This window comes from Stegostoma tigrinum, chromosome 6 (genome assembly GCF_030684315.1).
Source record: "Stegostoma tigrinum isolate sSteTig4 chromosome 6, sSteTig4.hap1, whole genome shotgun sequence".
Classification (NCBI taxonomy): domain Eukaryota; kingdom Metazoa; phylum Chordata; class Chondrichthyes; order Orectolobiformes; family Stegostomatidae; genus Stegostoma; species Stegostoma tigrinum.
The window spans coordinates 88,451,083-88,478,263 of record NC_081359.1 but is presented as its reverse complement, the minus strand read 5'-3'; the positions used below and the strand labels follow the sequence as shown (position 1 = coordinate 88,478,263).

General features: G+C 41.0%; 2 protein-coding genes across 13 annotated transcripts in view; both read right to left on the bottom strand.

The window, feature by feature from the left end:
• LOC125453419 (serine/threonine-protein kinase Nek5-like) overlaps positions 1–9,158 on the bottom strand; it is a 74,035-nt gene extending 64,877 nt beyond the window's left edge. For 7 of the 8 annotated variants that reach the window (XM_059646747.1, XM_059646746.1, XM_059646748.1 and 4 more), the window contains exon 1: positions 9,037–9,158. The gene's annotated coding sequence lies outside the window, so the exon portion shown is untranslated. Of the gene's footprint in view, positions 1–8,682; positions 8,874–9,036 lie in introns of those variants that run through there. The other variant, XM_059646744.1, reaches the window with a different exon arrangement.
• A 2,905-nt stretch (positions 9,159–12,063) lies between these two features.
• The window catches only part of nek3 (NIMA related kinase 3), a 34,059-nt gene continuing 18,941 nt past the window's right edge, over positions 12,064–27,181 (bottom strand). For 3 of the 5 annotated variants that reach the window (XM_048532956.2, XM_048532959.2, XM_048532960.2), the window contains 5 exons: positions 19,916–20,027; positions 18,989–19,147; positions 18,761–18,895; positions 13,079–13,205; positions 12,064–12,182 (listed from right to left, as the gene is read on the bottom strand). In XM_048532956.2, coding sequence (XP_048388913.1) covers positions 12,113–12,182; positions 13,079–13,205; positions 18,761–18,895; positions 18,989–19,147; positions 19,916–20,027 — 603 coding nt within the window. In that variant the 3' untranslated portion in view covers positions 12,064–12,112. Of the gene's footprint in view, positions 12,183–13,078; positions 13,206–17,829; positions 17,927–18,760; positions 18,896–18,988; positions 19,148–19,915; positions 20,028–27,181 lie in introns of those variants that run through there. The other 2 variants (XR_007247759.2, XM_048532961.2) reach the window with 2 other exon arrangements.

The window sequence follows — 27,181 nt, the reverse complement described above, 5'->3', positions numbered from 1 at the left end:
CAAATTAAATATTAGCATAATTCCTTTCCTCACACATTTTCTAATCAAAGGTCAAGAGCAAGCTCAATCAATGATTTATAATGTCATGAATTCAATTCCCAGTCTATGCTGAGTTATCTCAACTCAGTTAGGATTGCAATCTGCTCAGAATTAAAAAGGTTTCTGGAAAATAGTAATATCCCACAAGGATCTTTGTTTGGGACTGAATTATTCACAATATTCCCTAATAGTTTAGATACAATAGAAAACCATATATTCAAGTTTGCCAGTGATGGAAGCACTGGTAGCATTGTGGGTAATTCAGGATTTACAAAGGACCAAAATTGGGCCAAAATCAGATAAATTCAAGTATTTTTTAAATGGTGAAAAGCCAGGAACACTGGCAATCCAAAAAACATGTAGGCATCCACAGAACAGAATTTAGGAGCGTGAGTTGTCCATTCAGCCCTTCGAACCTGCTCTGCCATACGATATGATCATGGTTGAACTACATGTAAATCTTTTTGAAATCATTCAATGTTTTGGCCTCAATTGCTTTCTGTGGCAGATAATTCCACTGGTTCACTACTCTCTGGGTGAAGAAATTTCTCTTCATTTCAATCCTAAATGGCCTAACCCACATCCTTCGAATGTGGCCCCACGTTCTGGACTCACCTGTCATCAGAAATAACGTACACAAGATCATTATAATGTAGTACTTACATACAAAATTGAAAAGGATAATGGAAAAGCTAAACTATAAAAAAAAGATAGTTTTGCTTCTGAAAATCTTTCACTTACATCGTGATTTTCAACCAATGAAGTACCTGTAAAGGGTAATTACTTTTATATTGTAGGAAACAAATTGATTTGGACAAAACAAACTAGATATTTGATAAAATAAGCCAGATATGACTAATATATTGCTGTTCGTTCAGTGCCACTGTATCAAAAATTCAGAAACTCTCTCCCTAAAAGCATTGTGGGTGCACCCACAGCACAATCATTACAACAGTTCAAGAGGGCAGCTCACCACCACCTTCTCAAGAGCAGCCAAGGATAGGCAATAAATGTTGGTCCCACCAGAAAAGTCCTCATCCCAGAAAGAATAAAAAAGTCTTATTTTGTTGTTTTGATTGAGGGATAAATAAATGCCAGAATACCATGAATAACCCTAAAACAACCCCTGCAGACACTGGAGATCTGAAATAAAAACAGAAACTGCTGGAGAAACTTAGGTCTGGCAGCATCCCTGAAGAGAAAGCAGGGCTAATATTTCAAGTCCAATAACTCTTCATAAGAACAGAGCAACTTCTCTGCTTGCCTTTGAAATAGTGCAATGGATTTTTTACATATATTTGAAAGGTAAGTTGGAAGCATGAGCTTACGACCTCATCAAAAATACAGCATCTGCAAGAGTACATCTCTCTTTTAGTACTGCACCGAAATGTTAGCCATGATTTGAGTTCAAGTCCTGGCATGAACCAAAAACCTTGTGGCTCAGAAACGAGAGCACTATTGACTGAACCACAATCAGCAGCAGACAAGTTACACAAAACCCTGCCTTGACCACTTTATATAGTTCTGGCCCCACACTTCAGAAATTATATACTGGCTCTGAAAGGAGTGCAGTGCAACTTCAGCACAGTGTAACTGAGGCTCAATAGTTGAATTAAAAGGAAAGATTACACAAACAAGGCTCATATTCCCTGGAAAAGAGACAATAATGGCAATTTGATTGCGATTTTTCTGATTTATCGAAAGAACTGATAGGTTAGATAAAGCAAAGCTTTATCTTCTGGTAGGGAAGTCTAAAGAGGCATGGCCTTAAGGTCAAAGCCAGACACTAAGGTAGAAGCTAGGAAATACTTCTTTACTCAAAGGGTGGTGGAAATATGGAATTCTCCCAGGAAAAGTATTAAACGCTTTTCTTTTAAATTATTCATAAGGGATATGGGTATCATTAGTTCGGCCAACATTTATTATCCATCTCTAATTGCTCTGTAGAAGCTGGGTTAGGATTGAACTGCTATGTAGGGATCCTTACAGTGCTATAGGAAAGGAGTATTGACCGAGTGACAATGAGGGAATGGTATTCTACTTTCAAATCAGGATGGTGATTAGTTTGGAGGGGAACTTGCAGATGGTGATGCTCCGATTACCTCTGTTGATGTCTTCTTCCTGGAGGCCATGGGTTTTGAAGGCACTGCCAAGATGCCTTGCTGAGTTACTATAGTGTATCGTGTAGACGGTATACACTGCTGGCATTTTGTGGTCGTGGTAAAGGAGTGAATATTGAAAGTGGTTGATGGAGTAGCAATCAAGTGGGCTGCTGCTTTGTCCTAGATGATATTAAGTTTCTTGAGTGTTGTCAGAGCCATACCCATGCAGAGAAGTGGAAATTATTCCATCACACTCAAGACACCCGCCTTGTAAAAGGTGTGCAAGCACTAGGGAGACAGGATGTGAATCATTGCTCCGTCCTTTCAGGATAGATGTTGGGAAGTCACGTTGAGGTTGTACAGGACATTGGTGAGGCCTCTTCTGGAATAGTGTTCAGTTCTGGTCATCCAGTTATAGGAAGGATATTATTGAGCTGGAGAGGGTTTAGAAGAGATTTACCCGGATGTTGCCAAGTACGGAAGGTTTGAGTTATAAAGAAAGGCTAGATAGGCTGGGACATTTTTCACTGGAGTGTTAGAGGTTAAGAGGCGACATTATAGAATTTTATAAAATAATGAGGGGTATAGGTAGAATGAATTTCCTGATAAAGTGGTGAATGTAGGTACAATACAATGTGTAAAAAAAATTTGGATAAGTACATGAACAGGAAAGGTTTGGAGGGATGCGGGCCAGGAGCAGGCAGGTGGGACTAGTTTAGTTTGGGATTATGTTCAGCATGGACTGGTTGGACCGAAGGGTCTGTTTCTGTGCTGTGTGATGCTATGACTCTGAGAATTCCCAGATTCTGACTTGTGTCCACTGTATTTACATACATCATGTATAGATCATAAGGGGTGGGAGCAAAAGTAAACCATTCTGCCCATCGCATCTACTCCCCCATTCAATGAGTTGATGGCCAATCTGATAAAGGCACTTCCCTGCTTTTTCCCTATAAGAACTGATTCCATTGCTGATTAAGAACTCTCTCTTTCAATCTGCAATATTCTTAACAATTCAGACTTGATAGGCTTCTGAGGTAAAGAATTCCACAGATGCACTAGCTTCACAGAAGAAATTCCTCTTCATCTCTGTCTTAAATGAGTGACCCCCTACTCTGAGATTATGCTCTCTGGTTTTGGTCTATTCCACAAGGAGAGAAAACCTCTCAACATCAACCCTGTCAAGTCTCCTAAGAACCTCATACATTTCAGTAAGCTCTTTCATTCTTCTAAAGTTGAATGAGTGCAGGTTTCATCCATTCAATTGCTCCTCATAAGAAATCCCTTAATATCCAAGATCAAACCAGTAAATTTTCTCTGATTGGCATCCAGATATTTTGCATTAGATAAGCGGTCCAAAATTGTTCACGGTATTCTAGGAGTGATCTGCCTTGTGCGGGATTTCCCCATGTTTCTCCATTCCCTTTGAAATAAACCCCACCAACAATCCATTTGCCTTCCCTGTTTGAAACAATATATTTCTAGCCTCTGGTATTAATAAATTTTCAGCCAAGAAAGATGAAATGATTTAGACAACAAATCAGCCGTTTTCACATTGAGTGATGGAAAAAGTTTGATATGCAGACTGGCTTACTCCTGTTCTGGTTCCTATAATGTTTCTCTACTTGAAGACTCTCATATTCTTTTTTGGTTATAATTTTAAATCTGTGCTTTCTAACTACAATGATCAGTTTTCTCTGATATTCTTATCAAAGGTCTTCGTGTTTTTGAACAATTCTATTAGATCTCTCTAAACACTGATTGTACTAAAGCAAACACCACAGACTTCCTCCTAATATTTAGCACTTTAAATTCTAAATTATTTTAGGAGGTGCTTATAATGTAACTTCATAGTTTGAAGACCAAAACACAAGCACACAAAGTTGCAGATTTTGCTTAAAGAACAAAACAAATGTTTATTAACAAAAGAAATGATGATGTTATAATAAAAAACAAACACAAATTCAATTATTTTTAAATATACAGTAAAAGTATAATCCCGTTAATCCCCAAATACAGCTCTATAAATTTAAAATAAAAGTAACAGCTTTTGAGTTACACCCAAACATTTAGTTGATACAGTATTGAAAATTACATTTTGTATAGTACCCAAAAATACCACTCTTTCAATACTCACACCAAGGTCCATGTCTATAATACCTCTGTAAATTTAAGTCAATCTTTGTTTCAAGTTTTAGACTGAAACAGGTAGCTCCTTGCTGCTGCTATGCACAAGCCTGAGCTTAAATGAACAATCTTCAAATAATCTCCTCCTGGCTTTGTATTGGTCTGGGTCTCACGCGAATTCTTTGCTCTATGGTAATGTTATTTCTTTCCATTCATAGAAGCATTGCTTTGCACACCCATCTTCAGCCAAGTATTTCACAAGACTGCTCAAATCTCAAAATAAACTACAAACTAAAGTTTCTAAGCATTTCCCTTAACCTTTAACAAACTTCTCTTGACCTTCTAAACAAGAGTTTGTTTATCTTGTTTGGTTGTAACACCCTACCAATGTAAGCAAAAAAAATTCAATTTAAACTAAGACCACAAAAGGTATTCTTTAAACAAATTACCATGGCTACAGAAATATTTCCAAGTTACTTCTTAACTTTAGACACACAGAAAACCCATATGTTGCCAACTCAATAAAAACAAATTACAAGCTTGTGTTATGTTAAAAAATATAAATAACATTCTTCATCACGCTTGTCCCTATCTTCCACCAAGACCAATAAGACATTGTATCTAATATTGTTGAGAAACAAATGTCTGTGATAATAGAAATAACAAGGTGTAGACCTGAATGAAGACAGCAGACCAAGCAGCATCAGAGGAGCAAGAAGGCTGATGTTTCAAGTCTAGACCCTTCTTCAAAAATGGGGGAGGGGAAGGGGACTGTGAAATAAATAGGGAGAAAGGGGGAGGCGAATAGAAGATGGATAGAGGAGAAGATAGGTGGAAAGGAGACAGACAGGTCAAATAGGCGGGGGTAGAGCCAGTAAAGGTGAGTATAGGTGGGGAGTTAGGGAGGGGATAGAGCAGTCCAGGGAGGACAGACAGATCGAGGAGGCAGGTTGAGGCTGGTAAGTAGGAGATAGGGGTAGGGCTTGAGGTGGGAGGAGCGGGTAAGTAGGAGGAAGGACAGGTTAGGGAGGCGGGGATGAGCTGGGCTGGTTTTGGGATGCATTTGGGGGAGGGGAGATTTTGAAGCTTGTGAAGTCCACATTGATATCATTGGGCTGCAGGGTTCCCAAGCGGAATATGAGTTGCTGTTCCTGCAACCTTCGGGTGGCATCGCTGTGGCACTGGAGGAAGCCCAGGATGGACATGTCGTGCAAGGAGTGGAAGGGGGGAGTAGAAATGGTTCGCAACTGGGAGATGCAGTTGTTTGTCACGAACCGACTGTAGGTGTTCCACAAAGTGGTCCCCAAGCCACCGCTTGGTTTCCCCGATGTACAGGAGGCCATAACGGGAACAGCAGATATAGTACACCACATTAGCAGATATGCAGGTGAACATCTGTTTGATGTTGAAGGTCTTCTTGGGACCTGGGACAGCGGTGAGGGGGAGGTATAGAGGCAGGTGTAGCACTTCCTGCGGTTGCAGGGAAAAGTGCCGGGGGTGGTAGGGTTAGTGGGGAGTGTGGAGCAGACAAGGGAGCCACGGAGAGAGTGGTCCCTCTGGAAGGCAGATAAGAGTGGGGAGGGAAAAATGTTTTTGGTAGTGGGGTCAGATTGCAAATGGCGGAAGTGCTGGAGGATGATGCTTTGGATCTGGAGGTTGGTGGGGTCGTACGTGAGGACGAGGGGGATTCTGATGTGGTTGTTATTGCGGAGACGGGGTGTGAGGGATGAGTTGCAGGAAATGCGAGAGACACAGTCAAGGGCGTTTTCGGCCACTGTGGAGGGGAAGCCGTGGTCCTTGAAAAACGAGGATGTCTGGGATGTCCGGGAGTGGAATGCCTCATCTTGGGAGCAGATGTGGCAGAGGTGAAGGAATTGGAAATAGGGGATGGCATGTTTCAGGAAGGTGGGAGGGAGGAGGTGTATTCCAGGTAGTCGTGGGAGTTGGTGGGCTTGAAATGGATATCGGTTTCCAGGTGGTTGCCAGAGATGGAAACAGAGAGGTTCAGGAAAGAGAGGGAGGAATCGGAGATGGTTCAGGTGAACTTAAGGTTGGGGTAGAAGGTGTTCGTGAAGTAGGTGAAATGTTCAAGCTCCTTGTAGGAGTACGAGGCGGTGCTGATACAGTCATCAATTTAACGGAGGAAAAGGTGGGATATAGGGCCAGCGAAGCTTTGGAAGATGGACTGTTCCACATATCCTACAAAGAGGCAGGATAGCTTGGGCCCATGCAGGTACTTTTGGCCACCCACTTTGTCTGTAGGAAGTGGGAGGAATTGAAGATGAAGTTGTTAAGGGTGAGGACAAGTTCAGCTGAGCAGATGAGGGTGTCAGTGGAGGGGGACTGGTTGGGCCTGCGGGACAGGAAGAAGCTGAGTGCCTTTAGGCTATCTGCATGGGGGAAGCAAGTGGATACGGACTGGATGTCAATGGTAAAATGAGGTGTTGTGGACCAGGGAATCGTAAGTTTTAGAGGAGGTGGAGGGTGTGGGTGATGTCACAGACATAGGTGGGGAGTTCCTGGACCAAGGGAAAGAGAATGGAGTTGAGATAACTGGAGATAAGTTCAGTGAGACAGGAGCAGGCGGAGACAATGGGTCGACCAGGGCAGTCAGGTTTGTGGATTTTTGGAAGGAGATAGAAACGGGCGATGCAGGGTTGTGGATGAAGAAGTTGGAGGCTGTGGGTGGGAGGTCACCTGAAGTGATGAGGTTGTGAATGGTTTGGGAGATGACGTTTTGGTGGTTGGGGGTGGGGTCATGATCAAGGAGGGGTAGGAGGAGGTGTCCATGAGCTGGCATCTGACCTCAGAATAATTCTTTTGTAGGAATGAAGGATCCTCATCATTTAGTGGAAGCTGAGCAAAATTGTGACTCAACTACAGACTTCCACCAGATAATTCAAACAAAAAATAATCTTACTGGATTATGAGTTTACATAGCAAAGGAATATGTTGAAGTCCAAATGTTTACGACAATACTTTCAAAGTGAGGAGAAAATTAGGAGAACCATCAATAGGAGACAATTTCAAATAGAAGACTCAAACTAGTACAATAATAGGAATTAAACTAAAATAGAAGACTTGCATATAGATTAGAAAACAGTAATTTGTCCAATGCACAATGACACAATGTTCAGTACCATCTGCAACTCCTCAGGTCCTGAAGCAGCCAGTATGTATATGCAATGAGATCTGGACCAACAATGGGCTGAAAAATGTTCTGTGGATGTTAATTATTGCAGTGCCAAGCAATGACTAGCTCCAACAATAAAAAAAACCCACCCATTCTTTGACAGTCAACAGCATTGCCATCATGGAAGCTCACCAGCAGTGTCCTGGGATTACCATTGACCAGACATATAACTGGACTAGACATATAAATACTCCAGTTATGGCAGCAGGTTAATGGCCAGGAATTCTGGAGTGTGTAATTCATTTGCAGAGTTCCCACAACCTGCCCACCATTTACAAGGCACAAGTCAGGAGTGTGATGTCTGGATTGGATAATTGCCTGAACTATTCCTGCTCCATTAACATTTAAGAGACTTTGACACCACCCAAGGAAAAGCGATGGCCTAGTGGTATTATTGCTGGACTGTTAATCCATAGATCCAGGTAATGTTCTGGGGACTCGGGCTTGAATCCTGCCGCGGTAAATGGTGGAATTTGATTTCAATAAAAATCTGGGACTAAGATTCTAATGATGAACATGAAACCATTGTTGACTGGTAGTAAAAATGCCCTTAAGAGAAGGAAACTGCCATCCTTACCTGGCAAGGCATGTGACTCCAGACCCATAGTGATGTGGCGGGCCCTTAACTGCCCTTTGGGTAATTAGGGATGGGCCATAAATGCTGGCCTAGCCAACAATGCCCTCATCCCTTAAATGAATTCCGAAAAAAAATAGGTTTGATCCATTACACACTCCATTACACACCTTCACTACTCACTTCCTCTGGTGCTGATTCACATTGGCCCTAACAAACTGGTAGCCTCTAACATTGAGAAGGACAAGGGCAGGAATTGCATGGGAACATCTCTACTTGCCAGTTACCCTCCAAGTCAAACACCATCCTGACTTGGAAATGTATGCATTTCCTCACTGTGTTTAGGGCAAAATCCTGGAACTGGCTTGCTAACTGCATTGTGGCGAACCAAACAGATAGCCAGCCACCAATTTCACAAAGTCAACTAGAGACAGACAATAAATGTTGACAATAACACACATCCTGTGAAAAATAAATAAAATATCGTGTGTGGGGTGGGGGTGAAGAGGGGAGAGATAAAAAGCTGTATAATCTACAGCAACAGTCACACTCAAGGATCCTGAAAATTCTCAGTATTAAATCCATTTATTACCAACAACTATCTTTAAAATGGGAGTTCAAAAATCAGGATCAGCCTGAAGACGCACCTTCTTCTCGATCTTGATTTAATATTTACAAACGTTGTTCTGTCAAGTCTGGATCAGCAGGATCTACACCCAACCAACCACCTGGGAGCTTTTGTATTTAACAGAAAGCGACAGAATTAATTCTTCTGGCGTGTACATTTAGTACTGTCTGCTACCACATCGTGACAATTCCAACCTTTCTTTTCAAATCAACTGCTTTTTCGGGAACAAATAACAAACAAACATTCGCCTCGCCCAGGCCGTTGCCATGACAATGGGGAGGAACAAACTTCACTGACAACAACTGAGATCAAGCTCACCTTGAAGGCAATTTTTTTTTAAGCGTTTCAAAGAAAACGTTTTCAAAATACTTACAAAGATCAGTCAAGGCAAAGGCTCGGTTGTTTTGGTGGTGAATATTGTAGAGGATCCTCTCTGCGTGAGTCCTGGATTTTGGACTCACCTACAGTGCGAGCAAGCCAAGGCCCACTGCTCCAGGCTACAGGACTACAGTGTCCAACATGCAGTGCAACAGGAGCCTTGCAGCCACTTAGTCTCTGTGATTGGCCAGTTTAAAGTGTCCAGACTGCCACTTGGCAAAGAGCAACAAAAAATTCAAACGCTCCTTCCAAGCAAAATAAACACCGTGTGTCCTTCTGTCTGCTCCGAACACCAAATTTCTCTACTCACGTTGCAGTCCCCTCTCCATGTGGGGTAGCGAGAAAACCAAGTGTGCATTTGAGTTTTCAAGAATCTCTCCCGTCAGCCCACAGCCTGACTGGTAAGCTGCCCCATCGTTTTAATTCACCGCCCCATTCCCACTTTCAGTATCCCCATCCTCAGCCTCCAAGTATGATTCCTACGAAGCTCGGTGGAGCAACAGCATATTATCTTCAGATTGTGCACTTTACAACCATACGAGCAGACGAATGAGGACCAGGAGTATACCTTTCAGCCCATTGAGCTGCTCCACCATTCTAAAAGATCATGGCTGATTTGAATACTTCACCTATCCCAGATAACCTTTCATCCCTTTTTTTCCTAAATCAAAATTTCATTTACCTTTCACCTGAAAATATTCAAAGACGCTACTTCCACCCACATTTTAAAGGGGAGTTCTCAATCCTTTGCAAGACAGAAGTCTCCTCATCTTTGTCTTAAATAGGCTTATTTTTCAAAAGTGACTCCCTGGTTCCAGTTTCTCCCATGGGAAGAAACAACCTTTCCACATCTGCCCTGTTATCCAAAATGAACATTGTGTTCAACAGTTTGACGTCACATCTGTCCCCCTTTCTTTAACGATCTGAAGGAATTGAGGGCACTGTTGTTAAGTATCCAGATAACCCAAAGCTAGATGGAGGGACAAGTAGTGTTGATGAAGCAGAGAGTCCACAGAAGAAATGAGACAAGAAAGAAGTGAGTCATGAAATGGCAGATGGAATGCAATGTAGGAAAGTGCAAGGTTATAGACTTTGGTACAAATAGGAGTGTTGACTACTTTCTGAATGCAAAACAGCTTCAGAAAACTGATGCACAAAGGAGTTAGAGAAGTCCTAATTCAGGATTCTTTTAACATTAAATGCAGTTGAGGGTAGGAAGGCAAATGCAATGTTAGCATTCATATCAAGAGGGCTAGAATACAAGCACAGAGATTGAATGCTGCGGCTGTGTAAGATTCTAGTCAGACCTTATTTGGAATATTGCGAGCAGTTTTGGACCCAGTATCTGAGTAAAGGATATGTTGGTATTGGAGGAGGGCCAGAGGAGGTTTACAGGAGTGATCCCAGGGATGAAGAGCTTGTCACATAAGAAGTGGTTGAAGACTCCGAGTCTGTACTCAGTGGGAGTTTAGAGTTGAGAGGTATCTGACTGAAACTTACAGAATATTGAGAGACCTGAATGAAGCAGGCATACAGAAGATGTTTCAACTAGTATGGAAGACTAAGACTCAAGGGCACAGCCTCAAAGTAAAGGCATCACCCCTCAAAATTGAGATGAGGAGGAATAGAAGGATGTGTAGGCCAAGTCATTGAGTGTATTTAAGACAGAACTAGATAGTTTGGTGATTAATAAAGGGATCAAAGGGTGGCAGGATAAGACAGGACAATGGGGTTAAGATATCAGCCATGATCAAATGTCAGAGCAGACTTGATGGGCTGAATTGCATAATTCTGTTCCTCTACCTTCTGGCCTTCATTTTGGGACAAGAGCTGGTGATGATGATTCTGCTATTCACTCTGACATCAGCTCCAGACTAATCTTTTGTTTTCTACTTCCATTATTATCTCTTTTTGCTTTGCAACATTATCTCTATTATCATTTAATGTCAGCTCCTTACAAACATTCACAAAATATTCCCTTTGGTTTTTCAACCCACCTGCACCACCATTCCCATCCTCCAACAAACCAATCAACCACTTTCCCTGACTGTACATGCTTAAAACCCACCATCATGTTCCAATACTGTGGGAGCACCAACATTGTATGGGTTGCATTATACTTACATTGTTTGCTAGAAGCCTGGCTCAAATCCATTAAGAAAACTTAGGAGAAAGAAACAGGGTTTTCTCTTTTACACCCAACATTTCTTTAAGCCTCACCATTTATTAACAGTGATGCAGGAATCCCACCAGTACACATTTTGGAGATGCTTCAGCACCTCAAAGGCAATCAAGAATGGGCAATAACTTCTAGTGTCACTGACATCGCACAAAAGAATAACCAAAAAGGACAGGAATGAAAGTTTCAATGATAGATGAGCAGACACAGCCCAGACTCAAACTATATAACAGATGTAGATAAATTCAGTCTAGCAGATGTGTGGCGTGTCATCAGAAGCTCATTACATTAGATAAGGGGTCTAACAGTTCAGGGACAATTAATGAGAATTATCATGAGGTAAAGATTGGTCTTGAAGGTGTGCATATGAAAACTATTGCATCGTTTTCAGAAGTTGCTACCAGGCCACAGAGAAGTGAGAAATAGAAAGGGGTTCTCAGGGTAGGTGAGTGAGGACACTAGAGTGAACAATGCCACAGTAGGTAGCCATTGCAGGTTATTTGCTGAGATAGTAGAACCAGGAGAGTGTAACACATTCAGCTAAATAACAGCAAAGATGGATTTAGAGGAGGACGATGTGGACAGATGTGTCAAGGGCACAGTGACAAGGGATAGTTTACTTACCCCTTTGGCACATAGGATACAATCTGTGACTTTGATAAGAGGAGCAGGGTCAGACTTGAAACAAGGAGTTCTGGGAAAGTTGAGCACAGAATAACTACTTTAAAATGGGAACTTTAAAAAAGTATAAACTCTATGTATCTTTTCTGGGTTTTCTGATTATTTCAGCCAGGTATCTGGCAAACAAGGCAAATGACTACAACAGTTAAAAGCAAACAGGCTTTATTTTGTTTTGTAGCATTTTAATTATTCAGTCAGTTAGAATAGCACTTCAAAGGTTATCCTCCAGCAAATTCTTCAACTCATCCACCCAATCTGGCTCATCAGCTTCCTCAAAATCTCTGTAACATTAAAAAAAAGAGACATTCAGCAGTCAGTGCAACAGCTGTGAAGTACAAAGACGTGGCACTTTAATGTTTATTCTGTTCTGGCTTGACCTGGATGATACTGTAGTAATAGGCCCAGAACTGAAAGCTGGGGTACTTTGTACTACAGATACTTCCATATACCAATGGTTGCACGAGTGAGGTAATTCTGGCTGAACAAGTTGTCAGAAACTTAACTGTGCTCTAGGCTTCTAAAATATGCAAATTTAGGCAGTTAAGCTGCAACAATGCATCTGACTCCAAGGTCCCCCAAGCATTATGCCTTACCATCCTAATGGAGAATCGGTATGAAACTAGCTGTAAAACATGAAGTAACATTCATATCGGCAGAATCACAACAGTAATAAATAGTGTGGCTCATAATTTAGTAGGATTGTTTCCAAATTTGTATGAATACCATCAATATAACTGACCAAATTTGTGAAAAATTTCAATCTTCAGTGGTGCAGGAATCAATGGGAAGGAGCTTAGAAATTAGAAAATGAATTGGACAATTGGATGCTGCAATTCATGGAAAGATTAATGTAAATGGGTTTAGGGACCTTGACATCTAGAATTCCCTTGTAGTCCACGATCTCTTAACTAGAAATAATCGACTGGGTTGAATTGCATATTCAAGCCAAACCAACAGAAGTTCTCCCGATAATGACTTTTCAGAAGCTTAGATTGGAGTTGCAGGCTCATATATAATAATGGGTTCCTGGTGTTGAACAAATATTATAGTCATTGTGATGAGGGACAGGCCAATGTGATTGATATACTTTTTAGGACTAATTTCCTCTAAATATGCCACATTTGCACTTGTTTTCTAAGCTGCATGTCTAAGTAACTCTGACAGCTTTTGAACTTACGTGTCTTCATCATCAGACCTGGGTTCCAATCTTTCTGGATCCAATTCAATTGTTTCCATTTCACCATCAACATTATCAGCCTTTCCAACAGCAGGTGATAGTGGGCCAATGAGATAGGCTCCTGATGCTAAAGCAAAAAAGTTACATTGTTTCAAATGTTAATGAAAAAAGATCAATATCCAAGTTATTGTAAATATAACTTAAACATTAGACAGTCATTCCTACAGACTAAATAATGTCGAGTCGAGAAAACAACACAGACCTAATTTATCACTAGAAATTGACACAATTAACTTGCAGCCTAGCAATTTCTGGCTTCTGTTGAATTCTATCACCATGGGGGTGAAATTTAGCTTCAGAGTTACACAAAATGAGTGACTGCCAGAAAACAGGCATTTTATTCTACTCTCAACTTTCTTTCCCATTGGCCACTGCCAAAGTTAATGTTCACTACCTACATTTCTATCATCCCACTGTGATCAGGAATTTTCTTTCATTTCTCCTCAGTAATAAAAGTGCCATTATAGACTCTATTTTGGTTAAGCCACATTCCACAGCTTCTTAATCTATATTTGTTATGCATGGTCACAGTTATCAAATATCTATCTGCCTCCATTTTTAACCTCTAGCTACAATCCGAGTTTGATCCTTTCACAAGTGAGAACATATTCTCCCTATCTGCTTTGTTCAGCCCCTTCGTGTTGAACTGAATTTTCTCTCAGCCGTCTCTTCAAGGAAAACAGTTCTAACTTGTCCTGTCCATTTTCATAACTGAATTCTTCACCCCAGAACCATTCCCACAAATCTTTTCCACATTTCTCTAATGCTTCCATATCCTTCCAGAAATGTAGTGACTAGAATAGTTCACAACACTCCAGCAAGATCAACATAACCTTTTGTTGAGTCCTGAGAACTATGCCCTATTAATAAAGCCCAGGATACTCTATGCTTTATTAACCACTCTCTCAACCTGTCCTGTCCCTTCAATGCTTCATGCTCATATAAATCTTGGTCCCAATGTTCCTACATGCTGTTTAGAATTCCATCTTTTTTATGTTGTCTCTCCATGATCTTCCCAGCAAGGTGAATCATTTTTCTGCATTGAAACTTCCTGCCACGTATATGCTAAGTCCACTAACTTGTCAACATACTTTTGAAGTTCTACACTATCTCCTCTTAGTTTTCTTTGTTTCCAAGTTTTGTATCATCTGCAAACATTGAAATTATCCCCTAAATACCACAGTGTAGGTCACTAATATAGGAAGTATCAGGAAAAGTAAGGGTCCCAAAATTGATTGAAGACAAATACAAACCCTCCCCCAGCCCGAAAAAGACCCATTAACTACTACTCCATTTCCTGCCATACACCCAATTCCCATATCTAAGTTGCTATGGTGTCTGATCAACTGGAATATATTTACAAGTTTGTTCTATGTTCATTCTAAATACATAAAACAGCACAGCACAGTACAGGCCCTTCGGCCGACGACATTGTTCCAACGTATTATCCTAAGATCAATTTACCCTGTACACCCTACATTCTACTGTCCCCCATGTACCTATCCAAGAGTCGTTTAAAAGTCTCTAAAGTATCTGACTCCACTACCACTGCTGGCAGTGCATTCTACACACCCACTACATTAAAAAAATGTTGAACTGCTACAGTGGTGAAATAAAGTGATCGCTTCTTGATAATGTAGATTAGATCCAGCAAAAGAGAATGAATTAAATCAATCCACATTAATTTTTGCTACAGAGGAAGAGGTTTAGCTTGACAGAATGATTTAAACAAAATTAACATTGTATTATACTGAGCTTTGGATTCCTGCTTAAAACTATACTGTCAAGAATCGAAAACAGATGCAGTCTGTCAACATGAATAATTTACAAACTCCCATTTGAAGAACACCCACTCATCAAGTGGTAAATTAATTTTTAATACAACCAGTTCATCACATTATTTTTGTCAAAGATGAAAAAGACAAAATAAACGCATCCTTCCATGCAACACTCTCTTAAATCCCAAGTTCTAGGTTTTTTTTATCCATTTTCTTTGACTTGTTATCTCCCTTGTTCAAGAAACGCAAAAACAGTAGTAGACCTTTTTGTTCTCAAGGCTGCTTGGCCATTCAATAGATCACAGTTAATCTGTACCTGAACTCCATTTAAGTGCATTTTATCCCTTGATGCTCTCATCTAACTAGGTTAATCAATCATGGCTTTAAAAAGCTCAATTGGCCGTATTTTAGGGCAGAGAGTTCCAGATTTCCACAATAATTCATGTGAAGAAGTACTTCTTGACATCACCCCTGCTCAGTCTAGCTTTAATTTTAAGGTTGGGTCTCTCACTCTGGTCTCAACTGCCAGTTGAAACAGTTCCTCTGTATCTATCATTTTCAATCCCTTAAAAAAAAAGCATTTACTCAATTATAGACTATCCTTCAAGCCTTCAAACTCAAGGAATTGTAAACAAATTTTATACAATCTGTCCTTGGAATTTACGCTCAAGCCTCAAGGCATACTTACAAAGCTGCATTGCATCCCTTTTAAAATTAAGATCTCTCTCCTGCAGTTCAATGCCGACCACAGTACTCCAGATATGATCAGACTGATACATTGTATCACTGCAAGATCACTTCCACAATTTTGAATTCCAATTCCGCTCTCCTCCTCGGAAGATAGAAGTCAATATCTATTAGAATTAGACTTTGATTCCTTTTTTACCTGCACACTAACTTTTAGCCATCTGTGTCGATGAACATGTTAATTGACATTTGTTTCTTCATAGCTCAGCCTCCACTGCTAAGATCAGAGCCAGAGTGGATACAATTTCACATTTCTTCATTCAATCCACTCACTTAATGCATCTGTTTCCCTCCAATCCTGTCCATATCCACACAACTTACTGAGCCTCTTAAAGTGTATTTCATCAACTTGGATAGAACTCTAGTTTTCATTGAAGTTATTGCTGTATAGTGAAAATATGAGACCCTTTTGATGTTTCTGTATCTTTCTATTTAAGATTTTCTCTGTCTGTTAGCTTCTTCCTTGTCTTTTTCTATCATCATTTCTGTCCAATCATCAATCTACTCAATGGTTCAATCAATTTGTAAATTTCACACCTTTACACTAGTTACTCTTTAATTTTTATTTAACAATAGTTTTGTATTTGCTTTGTACTTTTATTTGCTTTCACAATTTCAACATGACAAAGACCAACTATTTCCACTCTGGAACACTGCTTGACAGCTGCTACAGAAACACTATTGCGTTTGTGACCTCTGATTTCAGCTATATCCAGACTAGGATTTCACATTTATCTGAAACTCCACTCTCCACGTTTCAACTCAGACCAAATCCTGTTCCCCAATCACCCCAATGCTTGCTGACCTTTACTGGCTCCAGTCACGCATCACCTTGATTTCAAAATTTTGTTTCAAGATTTCAAGCCTCTGCAGGGCCTAGCCCCTCCACATCTCTGCAACTGTCTGCAGCCCCACAGCCCTAAGCTCCTCCAATTCTGAAGTCCTGACCACCCTTATTTTAAGTGCTCCATCACTGGTGGCCAAGCCATTAGCTGCCTAGCCCTCCGCTCCAAATACCATCCTTACATCTCTTCACCTCACTGTAATTCACTATCTTCCTTTAAGACACTACTTAACACCTATTTTACAAAACAAAGCTTTTGGTCACCTGACCTAACATCTCCAGATAAAAACAAGGGGCCTGCGGATGCTCTAAATCAGAAACGAGAACAGAAATCACTGGAAATGCTCAGCAGGTCTGGTAGCATCTGTGGAGAGAAATCAGAGTTAACATTTATGGTTGAGTGATCATTCCCCAGTTATGGGGAATGTTTTTGGGTCAAGTGACCCTTCCTAATAACTGGGGAAAGGTCACTCAACCCTAAACATTAACTCTGATTTCTCTCCACAGATATTGCCAGATCTGCTGAGCTTTTTCATCAATTTCTGCTTATGTTTCTAATACCTCCAGATATTAGTGTCAATTTTTATTTTATACTGCTCCTGTGAAGTGCCCCAGCATTTCATTATGTTGAAGGCCCTTTGCAAGTATTTACTGTTGGGGGGGGGTTGTATTTCTTCCGGATTGTGGAGATTTGGGTGTGGCCATCAGATGCGCCATTCAGACAGCAATGAGCAAATGCCCAGCCTGGGAAAGGATAGTCACCGCCCAGGGGGCTAACAAAAAGTGATTTCCCTTGCACAGAAGAATAGAACAAGAAGTGAGTGATCACAAACATTTGTGTCTGTCGTCTTTTCGAACAAATAAGTGGCACTGAGGGATATAGTGCTCGCAGATTATACAATTGCGAAGGAACATAAAATGTTGTGACACAAGACTCAAGTTAAAGCAGATGAGACAGCACACCCCAGAACAATGCAATTTGCACTAACAAAAATTGTTAAGGGTATTGAAAAAGGGACCGGCACATTTTAATTATTTTCACAGAATTGTTTTCTATCTTTATCATTTCAAATGTTTTGTTTCAGAAAGATTTATAATGGGCAGAGATGCAACATAATATCAGGTGCGTTAATTTGTACTTAGTTACACTTTATTCAGTGGATAAGGTTTGAAAGAAACTTTTCTCATCTGATTTTTTTCAATTATAAGGTATTCTGAGATTCTGCTGTAAAGGTAAATGACAACTAAAAATGTATTGCTATTTACAGCTACTTGTTTCATCACAGAGAAAGTGTATGAATGGATCCATCCACACGTCGTACCTTTCTATATCTGATGCATTTTCCCATAGGAAGTCAGTGCTGCTTATGTTATCACTGTGCGCCCCCACCGACTAATATTAGAACCACAAGGGGTCACCTGTTGCACAAACAGAAGTGATACGCCTGTTATTGATGCCTCTACCCGGGGGTCCTGCCAAAGGCATCCCTCACTGGCCATTTCACTCAGGTCACTGGGCAGCGACTGAGGGGGTGGGTAAAGCACCAGGGCTATTTCTGAGCACACCTCTGGGTCAATGGTTTTGTAACCCATTTCAGAGCCATCAGGCTGCCACATGATATTAAGTTCAAGCTTGAAGCACTTCCCTGGCAGTGATACCGCAGTCATTGCAACTGCATGGACTGCATGCATGCACCCCTTCATGTGGGGTGGTAATAAATGCAGCTTTCTACATTATGAACTCACATGTTATAGCAACACAAAATATGTTTAGCTGGCAACCATGTACAAATTTACAAACAGATATAGTTTATACAAATATGGCACACACCACTAACCTCAGAATAATGGTCAACAGTGACAAGGGAAACTTTTGCAACTGGACAGACCTAAATGGATCACTGCAATCTTTAAATATTTATTGGAATATTTCTTGTACCATTTATCAAAGTACTGTATTGAATATTGTTAAAATTAGATTCCATTTATTAGCACCATTTTCAGGAAGATACAGCTGGGGTAGGTAGGAATAGTCACAATGGCTGATTTTCAGAGATATGTAAATACTAAATGAAATTACAATCAAATTTAGTGAGAAAAATTGATGACCGTGGAAACAAAAGTTACAGAACCTGCAAAGAGACTGACATAGTTTAGTTATATTTATATTTGCTGCATTAATGATTTTTACCAGACATCCTATCAAAGACTTTAAATATTTCTTCGAAAAAAATTCTTGAACCAAATTCTTACCTCCTTTATCTATTGTGTAGGTCTTAAATGCAAAGTTTGAGTTAACATTCCTTAAGAAATTCAGTACTGTTTCAGGAGGATGTTGGCTCCACCGTTTTCGAGGGTTACTTTTCGGATAAATTGTCACATTATCACCTAATAAATAGAATGCGTCAGCGTCACAAAATGAAGCAGAACTTCCTTGCAAGAACGTTTTGCAAAACCATACAAGACAGGGAGAACAGTTACCGCTGCTCACGTCCTCAACAGCCAAGTTGGATGTCAGTTTCGCATTTTCAAGTATATTTAACACGGTTGCTGGGGGAAAGTCACCCCATTTCTTTCGACCCGGCACACTACAAGAAGTTTTGCCACTTTGGATTATCACATGGTCCCCCTTTGGTATTACTGGTAATGAAATAAACAGGGTTACAAATTGCAATAACAATGGACAAATATAACAGTGTGGAGCTGGCAGAACACAGCAGGCCAGGCAGCATCAGAGGAGTGGGAAAGCTGACGTTTCAGGTCAGGACCATTCTTCAGAAAATTGTCTGAAGAAGGGCCCCAACCTGAAACGTCAGCTTTCCTGCTCCTCCGATGCTGCCTAGCTTGCTGTGTTCCTCCAGCTTCATGCTCTGTTATCTTTGACTCCAGCATCGGCAGTTCTTACTATCTCTGAGAACATACACAAAGACAGCATGAAAATAAAAGTCATTTGATTCTCTAATTCTGCTAGTTACACAACATATGTACAATTTAAATTGACTGGGGATTCAAATCTCATACTTTTGAGCGAACTGAATATGTAGCTATGTTAATCAATCTGCTTATTTCCACATAATAAGTTCATTAATGTACAAAAACTGATGTATCGTATTTCCGGCATTAATAAACGTCACAAAAATGAACTATAAAACCAGCAACAAGAAAAGAAAAATGGTAAGATGTAAACATGGAGAAGACCAAGCGGAGTGCTTTCAATTAGGAAATGTTTATAAATTATTGCAAAATAACACATATATGTCAAGGTTAGCATCAGTATGAGAAGTGACAGTGAAAGCTCTGCAGTTCATAATTGTTGATGAAGGCAAACAAAGCCAGCCTAATCCATCACATTTGGGAATTTCACTGTGAAAATATCAACAGAACTGTTGCTTTAAAGAACTACTCTACCTTCCATGTGAGAAGCTGTTTCTTCCAATGCTTTTTGAGCTAAGCTCTTGGCAATGCTTTCTCCTTCTGCTGGGTTCCATTTTCTAACATCGGGTGAAGGCTTTGTGGTTTCCTTGGAAGGTAAGATCAGGTCACACACAAAAAGCAAAAAGGGAAGCACCAACACTAAAAATAAACGGCCTTGCAAACCAAGAAAGCAATTTTTCCTAAGGACTTTACAAATTGGGCAGCAAATTGATGCTGTCATCTATCAATATTTGGCACCTGACTTACAGTAGAGATTCCAAAATTGGCACACCCAAACCACATCAAGTGCTACACACCTCTTCTGATATTTTAGTAGAATTGTCCTGTTATGGCAATTAAGCTTAGTATCTTATGGCAGAATGTGAAGCATGTTGTGGCACTAGACATTAAAGATCCCCTATCTATTTACTTGATTCGTACCTTCACTCAATGCCAGTAGACTCAGTGATGAGCAAATCAATGGGCTGCACTGAGCAAGTTCAAATTGCACATCACGGATAGCCTGGTTTGATACTATTCTCTACGTTTTACAGGAGGCTTCAGTAATGCTGACTAGAATACATACAGTCCTGCCCTTCTAATTTAGGCAATACTGAATGTTTAATGTTTCTAAATCATGGTGATTATTAGAGCTGAATGACTAAATGAAATGAATCACCCCACACTCAGTCTACTTCCAGTAGACAAGCATTTATTGATGTTCCTTTGGAGGTCTAGAAGCTTCTTCGTTGAACAAACGAAAGACGTAAACTCTTATACATTTGTTTTCAGCTGACCTTAGTGTTTACAAACCAATTGCAAACCAACCGTGTTATTGATTGATTACATATATATCCAATCAGGTCAATCATGAAACTGCATGATTATTTTGATTTTCATTGATAGGTCTTGCCATGATCTCATGATGTTAATCAGAGTGCTTATTCCTGGGCTCTCACAATGCATCTTATGCAACCACAACAGTATTCTAGACAGCATTATCAAAGCTTCCTGTAAAACATGGAGAATAGTTGTAGCAAACAAGGCTATCCATTATGTACAATTTGGATTTGCTCAGTACATGCATATTTGATTTGCTCTTCACGGAGTCTACTGGCAAAGAATGAAGTTAGGAGTCACGTAAATAGATAGGGGATCTTTAATGTCTCATGACACTGCTGACTTCTGCACCTGTTATTCAATTCTCTCTACAAAGTGGGGGCTTCTTCCTGCAGTCTAAGGCTGTCTGTCCATTGGAATTCAGTTAAATCCCTTAATGTCTGTTACATTTAAAATTCCATTATTTATACATGTAAATGATCACCTAAAGGGTCTTGACCAATCTAAGTCACGTTTTTCTCCCTCTATCCCATATTAAATAGAAAAAAGCCTTTAAATTAGCTTGCAAGAAAGGCTTCTGTGAGTGCTTCCAAGGATCAAAACTATATCTGTATAAGCAGTGGCTGCATTTTTGCTGCTTCTTAATAAGATCCCATTGTGTGATTTTTATGAGACACTTAATATCTCATCTAGTTGTTATGAGCATGAAGGCCACAATTCTGACTGTGTAAATTACTGCTTCAGTGAACAATTTTCTTTAGCCATTTTTACCGCAATTAAAAACCGCAGGCTGCCATTTTCTGTTCACTGAGAACAGGCAGCTCTAACACTCAGAGGGAAAAGAAGAAGAGTGTGACAAGGATGACGGAAATGTCGATGTCTGGGTAAGAATATAAAATGGCTGTTATAAAATTTTTAGAATGACAATAGTCTCCTTATATAAAGTTATTGCTCATGGCTTTTTATTTTGTTTTTGCCTTAACAGTAACGCCCATAAATAATGGCGTGAATTAAGTTAATGCATCTGGAGGATTTGGATTGTTAATAGTAGTTTGAAGAATAGCAACACCTAAGCAATGACACAAAATGGAGTTGATCAGCAAATGTTCTATAGTATCTCATCAAGCATGAAGATCTATGTCAGTCAATTCAGTATGAGGTTAAATGTGATAATTCAGTCTTAACATAGAACATAACAGCGCAGTACAGACCCTTCGGCCCTTGATGTTGCACCGACCTGTGAAACCAATCTGAAGCCCATCTAACCTACACTATTCCATTATCATCCATTTTCCAATGACCATTTAAATGCGCTTAAACTTGGTGAGTCTACTACTGTTGCAGGCAGGGCATTCCATGCCCTTACTACTCTCTGTGCAAAGAACCTACTTCTGACATCTGTCCTATATCTATCCCTCCTTAATTCAAAGCTATGTCCCCTCGTGCTAGCCATCACCATCCAAGGAAAAAGGCTCTCACTGTCCACCCTATCTAATCCTCTGATCATCTTGTATGTCTCTATTAAGTCACTAACGAAAATAGCCCTAAGTCCCTCAGCCTTTCCTCATAAGACCTTCCATTCATACCAGGCAACATCCCAGTAAATCTCCTCTGCACACTTTCCAATGCTTCCACATCCTTCCTATAATGCGGTGACCAGAACTGTATGCAATACTCCAAGTGCGGCTGCACCAGAGTATTGTACAGCTGCAACATGACTTCATGGCTCCAAAACTCAATCCCTCCACCAATAAAACCTAACACATCGTATGCCTTCTTAATAACCCTGTCAACCTGGGTGGCAACTTTCAGGGATCTATGTACATGAACACCAAGATCTCTCTGCTCATCCAAACTACCAAGAATCTTACCATTAACTCAGTACTCTATTTTCCTGATACTCCTTCCAAACTGAATCACCTCACAGTTTTCTGTATTAAACTCCATTTGCCACCTTCCAGCCCAGCTCTGCAGCTTATCTATGTCCCAAACTAACTTGTAACATCCTTCCGCAATATCCACAACTCCGACTTTAGCGTCATCCGCAAATTTACGAACCCATCTTTTTACGCCCTCATCCAGGTCATTTATAAAAATGACAAACAGCAGTGGCCCCAAAACAGATCCTTGCGGTGCACCACTAGTAACTCCAGGATAAACATTTCCCATCTACCACCACCCTCCGTCTTCTTACAGCAAGCCAATTTCTGATCCAAATTGCTAAATCACCATCAATCCTTTGCCTCCGTATTTTCTGCAATAGCCTACCGTGGGGAACCTTATCAAACACTTTACTGAAATCCATATACACTACATCAACCACTTTACCCTCATCCACCTGTTTGGTTACCTTCTCAAAGAACTCAACAAGGTTTGTGAGGCATGATCTACCCTTCACAAAACCGTGTTGACTATCCCTAATCAAATTATGCCTTTCTAGATGATTATAAATCCTATCTCTTATAATCCTTTCCAACACTTTACCCACAACCGAAGTAAGGCTCACTGGTCTGTAATTAACAGGGTTTCCCTCCTCCCCTTCTTGAACAAGGGGACAACATTTGCTATCCTCCAGTCTTCTGGCACTATTCCTGTAGACAATGACAGCATAAAGATCAAAGCCAACGGCTCTGCAATCTCCTCCCTAGCTTTCCAGAGAATCCTAGGATAAATCCCATCCAGCCCAGGGAACTTATCTATTTTCACACTTTTTAGAATTGATAACAACTCCTCCTTACGAACCTCAATCTCGTCTAGTCTAATAGCCTGTATCTCAGTATTCTACTCGGCAACACTGTCTTTTTCCTGTGTGAATACTGACAAAAAATATTCATTTAGCGGCTCTCCTATCACTTTGGACCCCACGCACAACTTCCCACTACTGTCCTTGACTGGCCCTAATCTTACTCTAGTCAATCTTTTATTCCTGACATACCTATAGAAAGCTTTAGGGTTTTCCTTGATCCTACCTGCCAAAGACTTCTCATGTCCCCTCCTGGCTCTTATTAGATCTCTCTTTAGGTCCTTCCTGGCTAACTTGTAACTCTCAAGTGTCCTAACTGAGCCTTCACGCCACATCTTTACATAAGCCTCCATTTTCCTCTTGACAAGAGATTCAACATCTTTAGTAAGCCACGGTTCCCTTGCTCGACCACTTCCTCCCTGCCTGACGGGTACATACTTATCAAGGACATGCAGTAGCTATTCCTTGAACAAGCTCCACATTTCAAATGTGCCCAGCTCCTGCACCTTCCTTCCCTATCCTATGCATCTTAAATCTTGCCTAATCACCTCACAATTGCCTTTTCCCCAGCTATAACTCTTGACCTGCAGTATATACCTATTCCTTTCCATCACTAAAGTAAACACAACCGAATTATGGTCACTATCACCAAAGTGCTCACCTACCTCCAAATCTAACACCTGGCCTGGTTCATTACCCAAATCCAATGTGGCCTTGCCTCTTGTTGGCCTATCTACATACTGTGTCAGGAAACCCTCCTGCACACATTGGACAAAAACTGACCCATCTAAGGTATTCGAACATTTCCAGTCCATATTTGGAATGTTAAAGTCCCAAATAACAACTACCCTGTTATTTTCGCTCCTATCCAGAATCATCTTGGCAATCTTTTCCTCTACATCTCTGAAACTTCTCGGAGGCCTACACAAAACTCCAAACAGGGTGACCACTCGTTTCCTGTTTCTAACCTCAGCCCATACGACCTCAGTAGACGAGTCACCATCAAACATCCTTTCTGCCACCGTAATACTGACCTTGACTAACAATGCCACACCTCCACCTCTTTTACCATCTTCCCTGATCTTACTGAAACAACTAAACCCCGAAACCTGCAACAACCATTCCTGTCCCTGCTCTATCCATGTCTCCGAAATGGCCACAACATCAAAGTCCCAGGTACCAACCCATGCTGCAAGTTCACCCACCTTATTCCGGATGCCCCTGGCGTTGAAGTAGACACACTTCAAACCACCTTCCTGCCTGCTGGTACACTCCTGTGACCTTGAAACCTCATTCATGGCCTCGCCTCTCTCAACCTCCTGTACACTGGAACTACAATTCAGGTCCCCATCCCCCTGATGAATTAGTTTAAACCCTCCCAAAGAACATTAGCAAATTCCTCCTCCCAGCCCCCACCCCCCCCAAGGATATTGGTACCCCTCTGGTTCAGGTGTAGACCCTTCCTTTTGTAGAGGCTCTACCTATCCCAGAATGAACCCCAATTATCCAGGCATCTGAGTCCCTCTGTCCTGCTCCATCCCTATAGCCACATGTTCAACTGCTCTCTCTTCCTATTCCTCGCCTTGCTAGAACATGGTACAGGTGACAAGCCAGACACAACAACTGTTTGTTCTGGCTTTAAACTTCTGCCCTAGCTCCTTGAATTTCTGCCTTACATCCCCATCCCTTTTCCTACCTATGTCGTTGATGCCTTTGTGGATCACAACTTGGGGCTGCTCCCCCTCCCCCTCCCCCTTAAGGATCCCAAAAACACAATCCAAGAATCACAGACCCTGGCACCTGGGAGGCAACACACCAACCGTGAGTTTCTCTCGTTCCCACAGAATCTCCTATCTGTCCCCCTTAACTATGGAGTCCCCAATGACTAATGCTCTCCTCATGTTCCCACTTCCCTTGTGAGCAACAGGGACAGACTCTGTGCCAGAGATCTGTACCCCATGGCTTACCCCTGGTCAGTTGTCCCCCGCAACAGTATCCACAATGGTATACTTGTTATTGAGGGGAATGGCCACAGGGGATCCCTGCACTGTCTGCCTGTTCCCTTTCTGTCCCCTGGCTGTAACCCATCTACCTTTTTCCTGTACCTGAGGTGTGACTACCTCCCTGTAAATCCTCTCAATTACCCCCTCAGCCTCCTGAATGATCCGAAGTTCATCCAGCTCCAGTTCCCTTTCCGAGGAGCTGGAGTTGGGTGCACTTCCCGCAGCTGAAGTCAGTAGGGACACTAGTGGTGAACCTTACCTCCCACGTTCTACAGGAGCAGCTTGCAAATGCCCTAACATCCATTGCCACTGCTCTAAATTCCCAAACAGACTATTGGGAAAAAAAACTAGTAACCTTACCAAATCGGCGCTCAGAACCTTTTTTTTGGTTAGAGGAGGAGGGTGGGTGGGTGGGAGAGACACTACCTAAGTAGTGTTTTGGGTAAAGCAACAGCCTAAATATATTACCTCACTTACCCAGCCATCCCGAGTCCATTCCTGCTCAGCGTGCGCTCCGCTGTTAAGTTTTTAAAGGATTAACTTACCCTTCCAGCAGACCCCTGGTCCTCACTCTCACTGCTCCCACTGCTGCTGCAAAAATGGAGCCTTTCCTTCCCAGGCTGCACTACGCTTCCTCTTGGACTCCCGCCACAGAAACAATGGAAAGGCCACAGTCACGCGAGGCAAGACTTTTATACTTGAAAAGCTTATCTTCCCAGCCTACCCTCCTGCTTCCTCCCTGACTACCACTGCTGAAACAACTGAAAAATTAACAATCTCAACTGAGCCTGCAATGCATAGACAATATAGCTTACCTTCTTCATAGATTTTCTTATTGTTATGGACCAGACCAGATCCCCTCGAAATATTTTAAGAAGGCAGCCTATACCCTAACTTTTTCTTATGTTAAAGGCAAATGTAAAATGCTGTGTTCCAGATGCAATTTGACTGGCCAAACTAATCAACGTTGAGCAAGCACTAATTATTCAAACTATAGTTAACTACAGTTAAAATACAACAAAAGAATAACAACTCTATTGGGAAAAATTAACAGAATAATAGATACAGTAACTGTTCCTAATTAACTGCTCCAATATCGTAATTTCCCATCAACACACCCTTTGACAAAAAGGCAAATTTGGAAATCAGGTTTTGTCATATGCAATGCCTATAATAGGAAAGAAAATCCCTAGCTTCCAGCTGTAACGACTAGAGCATGAAAAATAGTTTATATTTCTTCAAAACACCAGCAGCTTCTGCTTAAAGCTAAACCTAAGAGCTAACAAAAAAAGCTAGAAATCCTGATCTGAGAGAGCTAGCTTCACTCAGCCAGGCTGCTTTTATTGTTCTAATTTTTAAAAAAACCCTAGGCCTCAAAAGCTATTTACATTACCAGACTCCTCAGTGCCCTGTTGTTCAATCTCTGTTAAATGAAAACCAGGACAAAATACAACAAGCCGCAGCATCATTACACAACTCTCAGAATGTCTGCACTTTAACCACATGACAGTTCCAGATGCACAAGTTAAAACAGTGAACATCAAAAGGTTATTCAAATGGGACATGTAAATCCATCTGCACTTTCTATCACAGACATTATGCGTAGGAGAGGGAATCATGGCTACAGTGGCATTCCTTACATCTCCTGTTATAACGTTTATACACAATGTGTAT